The sequence below is a fragment of the Enhydra lutris genome, unplaced genomic scaffold, assembly GCF_002288905.1.
Source record: "Enhydra lutris kenyoni isolate GAN:26980312 unplaced genomic scaffold, ASM228890v2 scaffoldscaffold2, whole genome shotgun sequence".
Classification (NCBI taxonomy): domain Eukaryota; kingdom Metazoa; phylum Chordata; class Mammalia; order Carnivora; family Mustelidae; genus Enhydra; species Enhydra lutris.
This window is the reverse complement of record NW_019154086.1, coordinates 82786535-82805018: the sequence shown is the minus strand read 5'-3', so window position 1 is coordinate 82805018 and position 18484 is coordinate 82786535. Positions and strand designations below refer to the sequence as shown.

The following is an 18484-nucleotide window of genomic DNA, read 5'->3' as shown; positions in this document are numbered from 1 at the left end:
GTTTTGGGGTTTTTTGAAGAAAACTATAGGACTTTGTTAGGTTGGCATCCAGATTAAAAAAAAAAAGAAAGAAAGAAAAGAAAAGAAAGAGAAAGAACTGACAACCAATAGATACTTTTACAGGTTAAATCTTGTTGAAGGTACCTTACTCCTCAGTACACTTTGATTTATTTAAGCTTACCACATTTCTCTTAAGTACACTCCATTAACAAGTGATAGACTGTGATCTTAGGCTTGAGGCAAGATATGAAACACAATCTTTCAAGAACTTCATTCATTCCCTGTCCAGGTGTCTTGAGCACGCCCAACTCTAGTTACTTATCTGAGTTCTGTGAATTTTTATTCAAATCAATAGTGTGGCTTTAGAACAGCACACGGTAAGGAAATCGCCCCAGCAGCCCAGCAATTCAGCCTCCCAAGTTCAGATTCATGGCAGGAGTGAAAATCATCAGAGGAATGATAAACTGTGGCAGGTTGAACCTCAGAAAGGCCCTCACAAGGAATGCCTCTACCCTGCAACCTGGGAAAGGAAGCAGACAGACACCCCTGTGGGGAAAACTCAAGCTTATTAAAAATCATCAGTGACTTAAATGGAAAATTAAATTGGAAAAAAGCAAAGCCAGAAATCAGTTAAGCTCTAAGATCAGAAATGCCTCCTGTCTATTTCAACTACAAATCTCAGACGCTAATTAATCAAATTATCAAATCTGAAAGGACCGTACACATACACCCCCTTCCCCCCCCGCCCCAGATATTTCTCCAAGTGAAAACAGAATTTGCACACTGACGCGACCAGCCTTCAGTGATACCCTATTAGTGTGACCCTATCTTTAATCTACAGACCTGATAAAAGGTCCCAACATATACAAACTCAGCTCAAACAGTGACTAATGATCATTAATCCCCTATCTTCAGTAATCTGCCCCTCCAGTCATTTATCACACTGACACCCCACTTTACACACGTGAATAAACGTTAACTGAGAAGGTGAATCAACAAAAAAAATCTCAAAGGTATCTGAAGCTGTAAATTAAACTAAGGGGAGACACGGCAAAGGGAGACAAATAGAGAGATCAGGTCTTAATGTTTCTGATTTGCATCCATGGCTGGGCTCCGGGTGGGGAAACTATTGAGTCCCTCAGATCTGCAAAATAAGAAAAAAAAAAACAACAAACCTACATTACAGAGAGGGGAAGCTGGAAGTAAGGAGAGTCAGTCCCAAAGAGTTGGTTTAATCTATTCCTCCGTTCCCTGTGAAATGTATGAAAACTTCAGTTTTCTGTTTTCTTCAAAGGAATAACAATGTACTGAGGTTCTTAGTTTAGCTGCAAATGTTCCTTGTAGTCAGGAAGCATATTCAGTAGGCTAATTCTTTTAGGGATCTGCTATCGTTTAGCTGATGTGCATTTTTTTTTCATATTTCATTAACTTAAGTAAAATCTTTGGTCAAAATAGAAACCATATCCATGAACCGCAAAAAGCTAAAACCAACTTTTCAAAACTGTTTCATAATCACAAACATTGAGTGACTCTAAGTTATAGGCCCTGATGCAACCTGAAGGTCAGTATTGGACTATAAGAAAATCCCCTGAGGTGTAGTGTGTGTGTGTGTGTGTGTGTGTGTGTGTGTGTGTGTGAAGGCCTGAAATTGGAGCCTTGATTGAAACCAGAATCTACCAAAAGCAAAGAAAGAAAAGTTGAGTCGTGGCTCACCCTTAACAAAAGTTTCTTAGGGAGTTTGAAGAAAACTATTTTAAGTGTATACTGGTCAGAAGGACCTCATTGCAGCATCCTTCCAACACGTCATGTAGAGAGTTTCAGTACCATTTAATTAATCGCCAAAATCCTAAATTCAGCCTTGCCAAGGAAAATTCCCAGGCAACTAACTGTTCCCCTTCAGATAATTGCAGCTGCCTGTTTTCCTACTAAATCCAGCCAGGCAGAATGGCTAGTTGATATCCTACCGTAAGAAGGAGTTATTTCCTGAAGTTTCTTCGGAATCGAATTTAATTACAGACTTTGGTTACATAAAACAACTACTAATAACCCCTTGTACTCGGAAGAGGAGGGGCGAATGGTACGACCAGGTTCAGGAATCCTGGCGGGTCTCTGGGCCCCAAGTTCCCCGGGCGCACCTCTCCCTCTCCGAAGGAAGAAGCCAAAGGATGAAACTCGTTTTGGCTCATCCTAAGGCCCCAAGATCACCGCCAGCCGCTGCCTCCTCCCACCCGAGAGCTCAGACCGTGCGTTTGCCCAGAGTGATCTGGGCGTGCCCTGAACTTGGCAAAAGGCCGAGGTCCGCGATGAGGCTTAGGGGTCTTGGGGGATGGGGGAAAAGGACCGACCCAAAGTGCAAACTAAGAACCTTTTCACCTAAAACTCCTTACATGGATCCAACCCCTCCAGCCTTAGAAGGGAGAGGTCGCAGAAAACGCAGTTCGGGGTTTGATTCCGAAAAGTGGGGAGGGGCGTGCAAGGGAGATGAAGGGTGAATGAAGAAAGAAGACGCGAGGTTACCTGAACAGAGACATATTAATCCAAAGAGGTAAAAGTGAGCAGGCTCCGCGATCATTGTCCTCGGGTGGATCCTGCATACAGTCTCATGCCAAGAGGAGGGAGAAGAAATGGGGTCCCCAAATTTATGAAGCCACACACCACACACACTACACACAAAGGCTTAATATAAGCAACGTGGGTCAATCCGCCAAGAGTTTTTAGGGCAATTACTTGTCGACCTTTCCGGACGTTTGTCAATACCTCAGAGCCCTTTGCAGACTAAGAATTCCAAGGTTTGCCTCCTCTGGCTCCGGGGTTTCCGAGAAGGCTCGGCCACTTCCAAGAACCATCCAAAGCGAACAACAAAGAGCCGAGGCAGAAGAGCAGTTGTGCGGTTTCCTGCCTCCGGGTCTCGCCGAGCCTCCCGGCGTGCGCCCCCACACTGTGCGCCCGAGCGCCGCGGCGAGGGCAGGCGCGGCAGCGGCAAACTTGGGGTGTGAGAACTGCTTAGGGAGGGCCAAAAAAAGTGCTTCTCTGTCCACAGTCTAGCCCAGTCAACAGCTGGCCACCAGCGGCGGCGAGGAAGGCAGCCAAGGCAGCGGCAGCAGCTCCGGAGAACGGGCAAAGGGTGCTGGGGGTGTGCCTGGGTGACTCCGCGCGCTGGGGCCGAACGAGGGGGCGGTGCGGCGACAGTGGTTGCCCGAGCCGGCCCTTGTTCCCATCACTTGGGGGATGCGGAGGGCACTGGGGACAGCAGCAGGTCCGCGGACAGACGCGCGCCTCCCCGGTGCCCCCAGCCCCGCGCAGCGCTCACCATCGCCCCGGGTCCCTCGCTCGCCGGGGCGCGCGCTAAGGGCACCCCGAACTCTCCGCGGCCGGGACGCTGGAGCCCAAACTTCCTGAGGATAGCTGCCCGCAGCCCTGGCTCGCGGTAGCCGTAGAGAGGCAGCTCCTAGACCTCCCCTGGGTGGCGGAGAGGGGCGAGGAGGATGCTGCTGCGGGTGGGAGCGACGGCCGCCGCTGCTCACCCGAGCTCCGCCGGGATCAGCAGCTTCTGAAGTTTCTGCTCTCACGCTGCCGCTTCTCTGCCTCAACCGCTTGTGGGTTTCCCCACTGTCCCCGCGGCTCCCAGTTTCCTCCCTCTCCTCCCCGGCCCGCGAATACTTAAAGGGGCCGCGCAGTCCTTTCCGCGCTTCACTCTACCCTCTCCAGACGCTGGTCTGGCAAGTTCTGCTCGTTAATATTTCCATCCGCCAGCTGGGGTGCCCGACTGCGCCCTCAGGTGAGAATCAAACTGCTCAGTATCAGAAATCCAAACGAATGGGAACTTGCCTTGTTCCTCTGGCTACCCCTGGCTCCCCTGCACCTTTCTCCAAATGGAACCTCCCAGCCAAAGACTTCAAAAATCCTCCTGGTCCAGTTTAACCTCTTCTTTACCGCTTCCAAGAGTTGGAATCAACTCTCCAATAACTCTACCCTACATGACTCCACATTCCCATTTTTGTTTTTAATCAAATGTGGCCCAACAAGCCTGTAGGATGGGAGGTAGAGTGATGACTATCTAGACTATGTTAACGATTACTCTCTATTGCATAATAGATGGGCATTCTCTTTCAAAAATCACTCTCTTTTAAACTGCATTTGTTGACAGTCATGTAGACAGTCTATCCAATTGGAAGGGCGCAGGGGTGAGCCATGGGCTCTGTCTGTGTCACCAAGAGCCGCTCCTTCAACTTCACTGACTCTAGGTATTAGAATGTTAACAATGGGGAAGTAATTCTGAAATAGGGACAAGTGCAAAAAACAAACAAACAAACAAACAAACAAAAAACCTTGCCATCCCAAAGTTTGTGTAAGAGAAGCCGTTCAGCATTTTCTAAATAAGAGGGCCTGGCCTTTGATACCCCATAGACCCTTCCTGAAACCCCAACCTACCAGTTACTCTTTCTGTTATCATGCCAAATCTCAGTTTTCTCTTCTCAAAAATAGAGACGCTTGGGATATTAACAAACATTAACAAACCATACCCAAAGCAAACCAAACCTGGCATATGTGAGGAGCCATCTTGCATGCATTCACTGCCTTTTTCTTTCTATTAAGTGAGACTCTGTGTCTATATAACACCTGAGACATGGCGAGTGCTATTTAAAACTATTTTTTCAAATAGATTATTACCTACAAAATTATGTACAATAACTTCAAAATTATTATTTGGTATCTATCTGAATGTACCAGCCCTGTTTTCAGCAGTTGTCTCTGGAGAGGACAAATGCATGCTAGATTTGGGGGGGTGGGGGGGAATGAATTGGCTCTTTATGCTGTTACACTTTTCTATTTTTTTTTAAGTGAGCACATGAATTACCTAATGAAAGATAAAATTTTAAAAGCAAACCATACATTCATTTTGGTTGTTGTTGGTACAACCAACGACCGTGGAACAACATTCTGTAGAAAGAAACTCTGGTTAATAGCGCCTATCTCTGAAAGTGAAAGATAGTTTAATCCTGGGAAAGCTGACTGAAAATTCAGTAAACAGGCTGGAGATAAGAATTCAAAGACTCCAACCAAAATCTCTTCAGCAATAAAAACAAGAATGTGCAGTAACTGTTGGAAAACATACATCGATTTGGTCTTTGTGAAAGGATATTTAGTGAGAAACATAAAATATATCTCTTTCTTCCTTGGGATAAAACATGCTTGTAAGATAAGCTTACCCACTAACAGAAAATAAATAAGGTAAAGCATGGTACTTGAGAAAGAGAGAGGAGAAAATCCTCCAAATCCTCATATCATCTGAGTGCATTTTAAATAAAGATTTTGAATATCCACATAGTAAAACGTGTATATTTTTAAATGTAAACTGGAATATGTATGAGAATCCCTACTGCATTTTTTTCCAAAGTGGATCTCTGGTCCCTAGAAGTTTGCTAAAATTTTTCAAGATCTCCTTCACTGATCTCATTATCATTGAATGGAAACCATATGAATACTTCTTTTAATCCAATCCTTTTATTTTTCAACCTCAGTTAGCAACAATCCCCTCCCCCCTCTCCATGTCCTCTATCTTATACTTAGATTATATTACCTAGGAGTCAGCAAAAAGAAACCTTCAGGAGTTAACTTTTGACCAATCCCTGATGAGGACCATCATCAACAACCCAAATGCTGGGCCTTTCTTTTTCACGTATCTCATGCACAGTGTACTTTTCTGCCAATTATATCAGTAAGGGTGGCACCTGAAGACAAGAATTTGTAGTCAGAAGGTATTAGGGATCTATAACAAGTGAAAGTCAGTGTTCCTGAGAACTTTTGCAATGCCTTCCTTCCACTCATTTACTGACTCTTACCAGTGAGAACAAATACTTTATAAATCTCATCTATGTGGGAGAACCAGTAAAGGGCTCCATAGAGACAAGATGCAAAGAGAAACTCCATCACCAGGCCCTCGGAGCTCTTACTATAGCAAGATACACAAGTCCCAGAATGGAACCGATCAGAAGAAGTAGAAAAAATGTGTCACTAGGGTTAAATGATAGTTCAATCCTTCCTGGAGATGAATGAATCATAACAACTTGTCCTTTCCACGTCTACTCCTGGAGATTAAATTACTAGTAGAATGCATAAAATGTTCATGTTCGGTGAGTCTGTATGACCACACATGCAAGTGTGAGTGTGTACACGTGGATGTGATGTCTACCTATGTCAGGTCTGCAGGCAACTCTGACACATGCAACAGAACTCTGACAAAGAACAAAGGAAGGAGAAAATGTCCTAACTTGCACTCAGAAACTATTCTGATCACTACGATCTGAATGAGTCGCAAATTCTAAAGTTCCATTTAGAAAATTCTGATCTCATTTGGAGCTTATGGAATTCAGGATCCCTGAAATGTCTCCTTGAGAATTTTGAGGAAACCCAAAAATAATACACTCAAATAGTTCTGGAATGGGGCTTCTTTGACAGGAAAGATTCTGGAGCTGTGATAATCTCTTTGGTTGGTCTGATCCGAGTTTATCTCTCATGGGGGTAGTTACAGGAACTCAGGAAATAACAGAACTCCCAGAGTCCCTCCAGGGACCCCAGGTATCAGGATCAGGAGGAGCAGAGAAGAGTTCCTAAGGAAACTACAAACCAGAACATTGCTCTCTCTTCACCTCTTAAGAAGAAGCCTTAGAATCAGATCATGCCAGGGTCTGGGATATTGTCAAAAGTTCCAGAAGATCTGGTGAGAAGCAGCATAGTACACACAGTAAACGCAAAGGCTATGCTGCGTATTCCAAGATACTATCCCTTAGGGTACAACCGCCAGCTTAGCAATTTTTACATGAAACTGCTGAATAATCTGTGAAATCTTTGGTATGTAAATTAATGAACTAGGCTGAATATTTGAATAATTTCAAATCTGAATATTTTTTCTAAGTTTGGATATATAAGAGAAGTTCCATTCGGAGATAAGTGGGTAGGTCAGTGGGTGGTCAAGTTAAGTGACCAACTTTTGATATCAGCTCAGACCTTGATCTCAAGGTCATGAGTTTTAGCCTAGTGCTGGGCTCCACACTGGGTATGAAGCATACTTTAAAAAAAGAGAGAGGGGCGCCTGGGTGGTTCAGTGGTTAAAGCCCCTGCCTTCGGCTCAGGTCATGATCTCAGAGTCCTGGGATCGAGTCCCGCATCGGGCTCTCTGCTCAGCAGGGAGCCTGCCTCCTCCTCCTGTCTCTCTCTGCCTGCCTCTCTGCCTACTTGTGATCTGTCTGTCAAATAAATAAATAAATAAAAAATCTTTAAAAAAAAAAAAAAAAAGAGAGAGAGAAGTTCCATTCAATAAAGTGACCTAACATATCTGTTGGAAACATTGACTGTCTTGAGAAGTCCTGTCTCTTTAGTAAACATTTAGTAAACATTGTTCATTGTCTGCCATGCTGCTCTAATCCTTCATTCCTAACAATTAAGAACCTCAGCTTTCCTCATTAAACTGTATATGGTCATTCCTTTGGGGGGAAAGTTATTTTTTGTTTAAATGAGCAATACAGATTTGCTTACAGATTCTAACTGCCTTATGTGATAGCAACAAAAGACATATGCAATAAATCACATGTGGTAGGGTATAGGTTTAACACGCAATGGCAGTTCAAGGAAGAGAGAAATAATTTAGGGTCAGAGTAGTAACAAAAAAGAAAGAAAGAAAGAAAAGAATGGTAGGTAGGATTTTTAAATATGCATAATTTTTTTTTCAAGAAAGATTAAAATTTACCTTGATGTTTACTTTAAAGTGTACGTAGGGCACATTTTAACATTACTTTTGCTTGTTTGCTTCTCTGCCTTTTAGAATGTGTAATTATTGGCCCCAAACCAGGAACCATAGGGAGAAGAGATTTCCTGGGTGATCTGTCTTCACTTACTTAAAGACTTAAGGCACTGTCACCTGGGCCAATTTCTTCCCTACAGGAAAGAGTGGGATAGAACTCCATTAGTCTCGCTGTCTCTAAAGCTCATTAAAAAATAGCAAGTATGATGCATGCAAGCTTCTGTGGAATTACTGTAAATGTGTTTGCCTTTTAGCATCTCAGCATCCTGGGGACACTGGAGCTAGGTGCTTTATTGCTAAGTCTTTTTGATAGAACCTGGGACCTTCACTATTAGCTACATAGGTCTCGCTAGAATTTACTCCTCTAATGTGAACAATTTGTTTTTGAAGATGAGGGAGAGGACACTGGGAAGTAGCTTTGATTGAGGTCAACATTTTGGGGCCTTTACAGATATTATATTGATCTAATTCTCATCATGTGATGTGGTACATCATGAGAGGTGATCGTGTGATCACCTCTTCCGTGAGGTGGTATTATTATCCTCACTTAGAGATGAGGTTGAGATATTAAATCATTAACTGAAGGTTCAGGGGTCTGGGAGTCATGGATCTTCTATTTAAACCCAGTTGGTTTTGAACCAGAGCACATGGTGGTGGCAGGGGTGGGGGAGTGTGGCGGTGTGGAGAGTTTCATGGTAGGACAGGCTTGGGAGACTTTGAAGTCAACACATTTAAGGATTTCCCAAAGCCTTTAATATGCAAATGATTATTGAGTCCCCAAGGGAAGAGCATCTGGAGAAGCCCGGTGTTTCTCATGATCACTGCCCCTCTACCCCACACTACTACAATAGTAATATCTCCAATGTTCCACATCTGAGAATGAAGATTTTCAGCCTTCCCTGGCTAAGATGCCTATGTTACTTTTGTGAGGAAAATGTATTTGTCTTGAAATGAGCAACGCTGTATTCCTTCCTGAGAAAGGCTGTAAATGTGAGTAACTGCCCTTCCAGGCCACACTTCAAAGCCCAGCCAGAGGGGTCCTGTTGAAACCTGAGTCAGACCCTGTCTCTCCTCTGCTCCAAAACCTCCAGTGGTTTCCCATCTCACTCAGAATGAGAGGTCACTCTTCTCTGACCGCGTCTCCTTCCCCATTTACTTGCCAGTGCTCACTTTGCTTCCTTGCAAGGGCCTCTGTGCTATTCTAGAATGTTCTCTCAGGTAACGACCTGCCCCGAATGAATATTCTGTTCTTCATCTGGCTTGAGTCCTCACTTCCATAAATCCACCCAACTACTCTTTCCTCTCTCAGGTTTTAATAAAACAAATGTGCTCGGAAGATCTTTTTCTTTTCTTTTCTTTTTTTTAGAGAATTTATTTATTTATTTGACAGACAAAGATCACAAGTAGGCAGAGAGGCAGTCGGAGAGAGAGAAGGGGGGAGAAGCAGGCTCTCTGCTGAGCAGAGAGCCCGATGAGGGACTCAATCCCAGGACCCCGGAATCATGACCCGAGCCCGAGCCAAAGGCAGCGGCTTAACCCACTGAGCCACCCAGGCGCCCCTCAGAGGATCTTTTTCTGACCACCAGTGATAAAATTATATCTTTACACAGTACTTTTCATTTCCATTTCATGCTTCATTTTTCTGTATTGTTCTGTTTTGCTCACAGAGCACTTATCCCATCTAGGATACTACATATTTCTCTCTTTTTAAAAATTTCTTTATTTTAAAATTTCTTTATTTTAAAATCTTTAAGATTTTATTTATTTATTTGACAGAGAGAGAACACAAGAAGGGAGAACAGCAGGCAGAGGGAGAGGGAGAAGCAGGCCCACTGCAGAGCAGGGAGGCTGATGCAGGGCTCGATCCCAGGACTCCAGGATCATGACCTGAGTGGACAGAACCGAAGGGAGACGCTTAACCAACTGAGCCACCCAGGCACCCCTAGGTTACTACATATATTTTTTATTTGTGGGTTGAAGGCTTCGTTCCTCTTAAAATACGGTATGGAATAAGGAATTCTTGACTGTTTTATTCACTTTTATATGTCCAGCATCAACAGAGCCTGGAACTCAAATATTTGTTGAATGAATGAATAAATGAATGGATGGGTCATTTTTCATGGTTAATATATCTTTTGGGGAAAATGCCTCTTTAAAGAACCTATTTCTGTAGTTTTAAGTTATATTTTCTCTAATATGTAATCCCATTATTTATTTAATCATTAACTTTTCATAACTGAGAAAATTGAAGTCTAAAGAAACTGAATTTCCCCAGAATATTCCTTATTCGTACTTTTATTCAAAACCAGAATCCAGTCCTTTAAGTCAATAGATGGGCGCCTCGGTGGTGCAGTTGGTTAAGCGGCATTCCCTTGGTTTCTGTTCAGGTCTTCACTTCAGGGTCCTGATCTTGGGGTCAGGCTCTGTGCTCAGCACAAAGTCTGCTTAAGACTCTCTCTCCCTCTGCCCCTCCCTTCTCGCTATCACTCTTCCTCAAATAAATAAATTTAATACATCGCTAGAGATCTCTTTCTACCAAAACAGGTTAATGAGAAATTCTTTGACCAGGGATCCTGGGTGGCTCAGTTGTTAAGGGTCCGCCTTCAGCTGAGGTCATGATTCCGGGGTCCTGGGATTGAGCCCACATCGATCCCTGCTTGGCGGGAGCCTGCTTCTTCCTCTCTTACTCCCCCTGCTTGTGTTCTCTGTCTGTCTGTCAAATAAATAAAATCTTAAAAAAAAAAATTCTTGGACCAGATTTTCTTTAGAATACTTTCATCAGTAGATACAATGCAGTACAATACATATTGTATTATTCTACATTATATAGTAATATAGAATTTTTTGTATTTCTGACTTATCTTCAGGAATGCAGGAACTGTGGCTTTTAAAGAAAACTTCAGCTCCTAATATCATAAACTAATAACACCTAATATTAGAGGTACTATTCTAAGTATTTTATACATTCCAACTCATTAATATACTCTGAATCCTCAGAAATACATTATTTGATCAGTGACTATTATTGTCCTATTTTATACATGAAGAGATGGAGGACGTTCAGCTAATATGAAGCCAAATACATATTTGAACCTTGACTACTTGAATTTATCCCCACACCAGACTTTGAGGTACAAATAAAAGCTGTTACTTCATGTTATTCTTACAGATTTGGTTCTAGCTGGAGAAAGCTATCAATATGTAAGTTTTCTTTCATTTGTTTTGAGATCTACTTTCATTTTGGGAATAAGTACAAGAAAGTGACTCTGAAGTATATGCATCTGTAGTTCTACTTCTATACGGAATTTAGATATTTAAATCTTTTTATTTTATGTACGAAATGTACAAAGGGGTTTTTTGTTTCTCTTAACTCTGATAAGAAGGAATGGAAAAATATATAGTACAAGTTCTTTAAGAACTTCAAAGTATATTGAAACACATAAAGATGAATGTATATTTATATCTTATCTTAGAATCTTGCTATCTCTTTGGTTCTTCCAGGTATATCTGGTACAAAGCATATACTATACTAATCATGAATTAAAATTCTCTTAAATTGGGATCATAGTTAACAGCTGCACAGCTGAATGAAACACTCTATATGCCCACAATCTGAACACAAACTATTTTGTAAGTAATTTACATTATATTTAATTCTGCAGATGTGTTTTACAAAACTGTTTAAAGTTTTTGGTTTTTCATTGCTTTTATAAAATCCTTTCAAGAAATATTTAGAAGATTGAGGTACATATGTTGGGATTTATGTCTCATTTTGTACATTTATTATGTTTAGCCCCACCTGCTGCTTTGTTTACTCTGAATACAGTTTTACGTAGGTTTTAACAGTTATTTTAATCAGTTCATTAATGAAATATTATGTTGATTTAAAAAACACCTTGAAATTCTATAGAGTTTCCTACTTAGAGGTTATTTTCTAGGTCAGTAAATTAAAAGTAGGCCTCCATATTTAATATTATACTATCCAGAAGGAAAAAAGTATCTAACTTTATCATAAATACTACTACTAATAATAACATTAATAATAAGGCACTAATTAAATTGTAGTATTATACATCATTTAGAAAGTTTTATGTTATTTATTTTACAGCCATTAATGTATTTCTCTCTTAGGGCTTATGGAAAAATGACTTCTCGTTTGAAGAGCTAAGTAGGGGCTTTGGGATTGACTAGCTGCCTGGTGTGATTGAGGCCTAGGATTCTAACTCTGGAGGTGCTCATTCTTGTGGATAAATACTGAATCCATATCCCACAATTGTCGGTGAGAAAAAAAATCTGCTGTTGAAATTGACATGAAATGTAAACCTACTGTCTTAACAACAAGGATAATTATATATTTTCCCAAGAGTTTAATCACCTCCTCTCTAGTGCCCTGGCCACATTCCAACAAAATCATCCAATTCCATTATTCTAACTAAAAGTCTTTGTTGATTTGATCTAATCGCATCTTCTCAATTTCCTATCACTATATAGTCCTTGAAAGCCGCCTTATTACACCTAGCAGGTAGAATTTCACTGGTACAGTACATATCTTGTTGCATTTATGTATCGTATCAGTATCTTTGAAACAAAACAGATGTTTGCGGAAGTCAGTAAAACCACCTTACCAACAAAAATATCATATAAAAATTATTCAAAGATTTCTAAACTTTAATTTTTACTTTCAATGCTGCAACTACAGAGTAAAAAATTATTTTTTGAATTTAGCTTTTCAATGTTTTGCCACAAATATTCTTAGATTACATACTAATAGTAAAATGATTTACATCTGTATATTCAGATGCTAATTTGTTCTAATGAGATTTCATTTAATTTTCTTCAAAATATTAGAGTAATATATCTTTAGAACATTTGAAAAATGTCCCCCCAAAACCCAAATTTACAGTAATTTACTCAGAAATCAAATATCATCACATATGCTGTCAACATTTTATTGTTGGTCTTTTTTTTTTCTTTTCTTTACTCTGCATGTAGAGACTTTTCTTCTTACAATATGGAATAGTACTCTAAAAACTGCTATGTAACCTACTTTTTCATTCAACAGTATGTCATAACAATTTTTTCCATGTCATAAAATATTCTTTAACACCATCATTAAAAGGGTAAACTAGAATTCCATCACACGAATGGTACTAAAATACATGTAGCTAATCTCCGATGGTTAGATATCTAAGTTATTTCCAATTGCCACTAAGCTGTATAGAACATGATTTAAAAAATCATGTTATTGTCTTGCTAGTTACATTGTTACTACATTTCATTTTAATCACAGATATTCTATCAAAGCGATACATACTTCCCACAATTTAAGGGACTTATTGTTCGGAGTTCCATGCAGTTGGTTCAAACGGTCTTAGAACCAACACAAGAGTTAAAGATCACAAACCATAAAGAACTATTAAACAATTCTTAACACCTAAATTCTTCACTTTTTTCCCAATAGGATTATTATTTGTTTGTTCAAGGAGTGCCTTTTGTTTTTATTACAATTGATTAATAATTGAAAGTGTTTGTGTTTCACAAGTATGCTTGATTTCACAGGTTTTGTATTTCACACCAGAGAGTAAACTTTTTTCTTTTAGCGAGGGCAATAAATCAAGACATAAGGCTTTTCCTAAACAATTACCTTTGAGAAAAAGTATAAACTTAAAGACAATTCGTTATTTTGCTAATCGTTCTTTCCAGCTAGAAGTGTATATACTGTTTAACATTTGGCTACCATAATTACTAACAATGACCATAATGTGACCATACATAAATACACTAGTCTAAATAGGGTTCACCTAAATGTATTATGTGCATCCTACTTTACCAAATCACATTATTTTGGTTAACACATAGGGTCACCTATTTCTTCATTTTTCTCTAAATTCCACATGTGGCTCATTGTGCATAGGAGTTTGAAACATGTAACTATCCTCCCTTCCCTGGTGAAATATGAACCATAAAGTTAGAATAATTAGAGAAAAGTCATCAACGCTTATATTGGATGCCTTAATATTTGAAGATAAAATGCCATTATTTCTTGAGGGTGGTAATTTTACCGCTACTTATTTATTTTGAGAGAGAGAGAGAGAGTGTGTATGACATGACGGTGGGGGCAGAGGAAGAGTGAGAGAGAGAATCTTGAAGCAGGCTCTATGCCCAGAGTGGACCCTAATGCCGGATTCTATCTCATCCCCCTGAGATCATGACCTGAGCCGAAATCAAGAGTTGGCCTCTTAACTGACTGAGTCAGACAGGTGTCCCAATTTTTCTTACTTTTTAAATAATAGATCTTTATATGGCAAATCCGTGTGAAATAATTGTGAATTTTTGTCAATTCTGCTTAAACCACAAAGCCATGTACAGAACACTTGGCAAAGTCTAATTAATAAACCAGATTACCCACTATTCTAGATTTTTTTTTCTCTTGCTCCCATTAATATTTCACAACAGGAATACTTGAAAAGTTGATCATGAATATAGAGGTGTTTCTTTCAACATGTTTATACATCCTTGAACATCATTAAAAGTATTTCCCACGTGGAAACTATGTGATTAAGGGACCAGAACACAGCCTGGAGAGCTTGCTTTTAGCTCAGACTTCCCCTCAGTAACTCCTCATTCTTTAAGTCAGATGAAAGTCTCTTCGCCAAAGAAGCCCTCTCAGACCTACCATTCCCCACCTTCCCCGATAGGTCAGCTGTCTCTGGAAAATACTTAGAGAAATTTTGATGATTTCTTCATAGCACTTACCACAAACAATTGCTGTAGAAATATGTCTTTTAAGCCTGCCTCCGCTGCATATCAGATGAACTCCACAGAGGCAGTAATGACTTCTGAGTTGTTCACCAGCAGCATTTTAGCTCTTTCCAAAGTTTATTGAACATGACTTTGGGCTTACCTTTCTGTATAATATGATAAGTTTTGAAAAATTCTTAGCTAGACGAAGAGAGAGAATATGCAGGTATCTGGGCATTCATGCCTTCTGCATTCAATCTCACTATACAATTCCCATGGAAATGGACAATTACTAGAAGGTTTACTCTATTTCAATGATCTCAACAGAGGAGGTGGTCTCATTTGGTCTCCATGTCCCCCCACCCCAACCCAGAGAATATTTGGCAATGTCTGGAGACATTTGTCGTTGTCACACTAGGTGGAGAAGGGAAAAAGGCCCTACTGGCACATGGTGTATAGAGGAAAAGGATATACAAAACATCTCACATTGTGCATGACAGACCTTGACCCCCACAAAGAACAATCTGGGCCCATATGTCGGTAGTATCAAGACTGATATACACTGTTCTAGTGTAACTTCAATACATTTTTTTAAAAGATTTTTTTTATTATGTATTTATTTGACAGACAGAGATCACAAGTAGGCAGAGAGGCAGGCAGAGAGAGGGAGGGGGAAGCAGGCTCCCTGATGAGCAGAGAGCCTGACGTGCGGCTCCATTCCAGGACCTTGAGACCATGACCGGAGCCAAAGGCAGAAGCTTAACCCACTGAGCCACCCAGGCGCCCCACTGCAATACATTTTTTAAAAAGATATTATTTATTTGGCACAGAGACAGAGCAAGCAGGGGGAATGGCAGGCAAAGGGAGAGGGAGAAGCAGGCTCCCCGTGGAGCAGGAGCCCAATGTGATGCGGAGTTTGAGCCCAGGACCCTGGGATCATGACCTGAGTGGAGGGCAGCTGCTTAACTGACTTAACCACCCAGGTGCTCCTAACTTCAATACATTTTGAGGGATTTTTTCTTGTGAAGATTAGATAAGGTAGGAGACATGTATCTTATAAACGGGGTAGAGTTAGGTTCTAAAGTTATCAGGCAAGCTACGCTGTGTACCAACTACGAAGGAAAATATTGTAAATAATGTAAAACTCAATGCAAACATAGCCAGAGCATTATTAAATGCTTATATACCTTAAAAATAGACAATTTAATGACATTTTTCTAATAAATTGCAATCTTGCCTATTTAAAGAGGTATATTTATTCAATAATATGTTACTTCTGTGTATACTTGGAATGAATGGAGTAAGAGAGATGATATGTGAAAGGAAGGCAAACTGTCATGTTGAATTGTGTGAGCTTCACCAGATACGTGCTGTTGACAGGGATCAGAAAACTGTTACGGTCGTAATTCCTAAACGCTACCAAACTTGACATGATGCAAAGAGTAGTAACAAAATTTTGCTTTGTGTGGACATGACCTTGAATGAGCATATAGTATATGTTGAATGAGCATATAGTAAACATATCTATTATGTTTCAAAGCATATAAATATACTTTTATTTATATTTCTTAATAAAAAAAATCTATAACATTTAGACTACTCATCTTCCAGTGAATTACAAGACAAGGGAATGTCCAAGGAAAATTCAAAGTTGAGAGTATTTAGTGTTTACTTAGACTATACTCTTTGGAGCAGGTAAAGTGATAGTTTGGGGCATTCTTAGGACCATGATGAGGCACAATATTTGTTGCTAAAATGCATAAAGAGATCTCTGTCACTGACTAGCTGGGCAAACTTGGACCTATCTCTAAGACCTGTTGCCTTTTATATTAAGTAAAAAGAATAATGGTTCCTACCTTATAGGAGGGTTGTGAGGATTGAAACAGATAATACGCATAAAATGCTTAGCATAGTATTTGGAATACAGTAAGCAAAGGTTACATATCAATTCATTATTATGTTATGATTCACTGTGGAAAAAAAAAAAGAGCACTATCTTGGGAACCTCAGGATTAAGTCCATAGTTGGTAGAAGACCACAGACATTTATTTCTTTTAATTTTTAAAATAATATTTTTTCTTTCTTTTTAATAATTAAGCAAAGTGTATAAGGGTCAATGCTAAAAAGAAAGTGTTCAGAAAGCCGTAACAGCTTCAAAGACATCTATATAGAACAACTTTTAAAATAACTTAAATTTGATTTTATCAAGGGAATTTGAAATTAATATACTATTTGAGAACGAGTATTCTTAATGGAGCATTAGTGATGATTTATTTTTTAGTACCCCAACTGGGTATATGCTAAAATTAAAGTTTCTATGGTTTATCTGAAATGCGACGGTCCTATGATACTGAGAGGTTATTAATATAATATTCTCAAAGTATATCTCCTCTTAAATGTTATGAAAATAAGTAAATATGATCTTAAAAGCAATCAAGAATTAAACTTTCTTAATTAGAAATTTGGAATTTAAAAGATGTATAATTTTTTATTTTATTCTGTGACAAAATGATAAAGCCTGTTTAGAATAGTATCTCAAGTTCAGAAATGTACAAGCTGACTTATAGAGGGCACAAAGCCAAGAGAATGGAAATAAAATTCTCAATGTCAATATCATGAAAAGTTGAGACTTAAGGGCAGAAAACAGTAGCTTCTAGAATCAAAGAATCAGTTATTTAAGGCTGGGAGTTTCAGAGATATTTTCTCTGATATTGTAATAGTGATATATATAGTAAGGAGTACTTTCCAATATATAGTAAGGAGTACAGAACAACCCTTAAGAACCAATTTAACCTTGAGAGAAAAATATTATTTTGTATTTTAAATGGATTTTGTCAAGATTTTCCTCATATTGCATGTTAAATCCTCATGTATTCTTTGAGAAGCAGATTTCCTTAGTCCATCATAAAATTGCTTTAAAACAATTAGTGTAATAATATACTAAACTAATCTTAAAACATGAGACTTAATACTAGCCATGAGAAACAATTTATTTGTAAAACATAAATAACCTGAGAGTCATTTTTTTTTAAATTTTTTATTTATTTATTTGACAGAGAGAGAGAGAGAGAGATCACAAGTAGGCAGAGAGGCAGGCAGAGAGAGGAGGAAGCAGGCTCACTGCTGAGCAGAGAGCCCAATGCGGGGCTCAATCTCAGGACCCTGAGATCATGACCTGAGCCGAAGGCAGAGGCTTAACCCACTGAGCCACCCAGGTTCCCCCAGAGTCATTTTTTTTAACTCAAAGATAATTCTCTTCATATCCCCCCACTATGAGATGGGTAAGAGAATCTCCCCATAAAACTTCTTCACAAATATTGGGAATTTGTAGTGTTTGAAATTCCCTTCAAAGACTGAATAACATTTTCTACTATGGTATTTCTTAGTTCTTGCATGTTCTCTTGGACTAATTTCAGATTGTAAGTTTGCTGTAGTTATAATAAATTATCAAAAACATAAATCAAAATTCAAGTCACGTACACACACATACACACCTACACACACACACACACACACACACACACACACACACACACACACACATTTCGATGAAGAAGTTGACAGTAGGTCTCTTTATATTTTATTTTTTAACTTTGTCCAGAAAGGAAAATACCTTCTCCATGAACTGTTTCAATTGGCTGAGGGTGTTTAGTATACAATGCTCTGTTGCCCTCTGCTGGCTAGAAAATGATAAATAAAATCTCATCTGCTTCTTATCTATATGGGGGGCTTTAGAAAACAACATGAGAAATAAACACACAGTCCAAAGTTATAAAACAGTACGTTGGAGTGACAGGAAACTAAAAAAAAAAAAAAAAAAAAAAAAGGCATTTCTAAACCATTCTTAGCATGTTTCAAAAACTCCCTAAATTTTGGTTATTTTTAATCAATCTTTGTATTAACTGAATAATGTGATTATTTTATCTAACCCTAAACACTCAT

At 39.4% G+C, this 18484-nt stretch overlaps 1 protein-coding gene across 4 annotated transcripts in view; it reads right to left on the bottom strand.

The window, feature by feature from the left end:
- Window positions 1-3256, bottom strand: part of LOC111148375 (roundabout guidance receptor 1) — a 417477-nt gene extending 414221 nt beyond the window's left edge. For 2 of the 4 annotated variants that reach the window (XM_022504899.1, XM_022504908.1), the window contains exon 1: window positions 2518-3256. In XM_022504899.1, coding sequence (XP_022360607.1) covers window positions 2518-2572 — 55 coding nt within the window. In that variant the 5' untranslated portion in view covers window positions 2573-3256. The remainder of the gene's footprint in view (window positions 1-2517) is intronic. The other 2 variants (XM_022504882.1, XM_022504890.1) reach the window with 1 other exon arrangement.
- Window positions 3257-18484: the final 15228 nt, after the last annotated feature.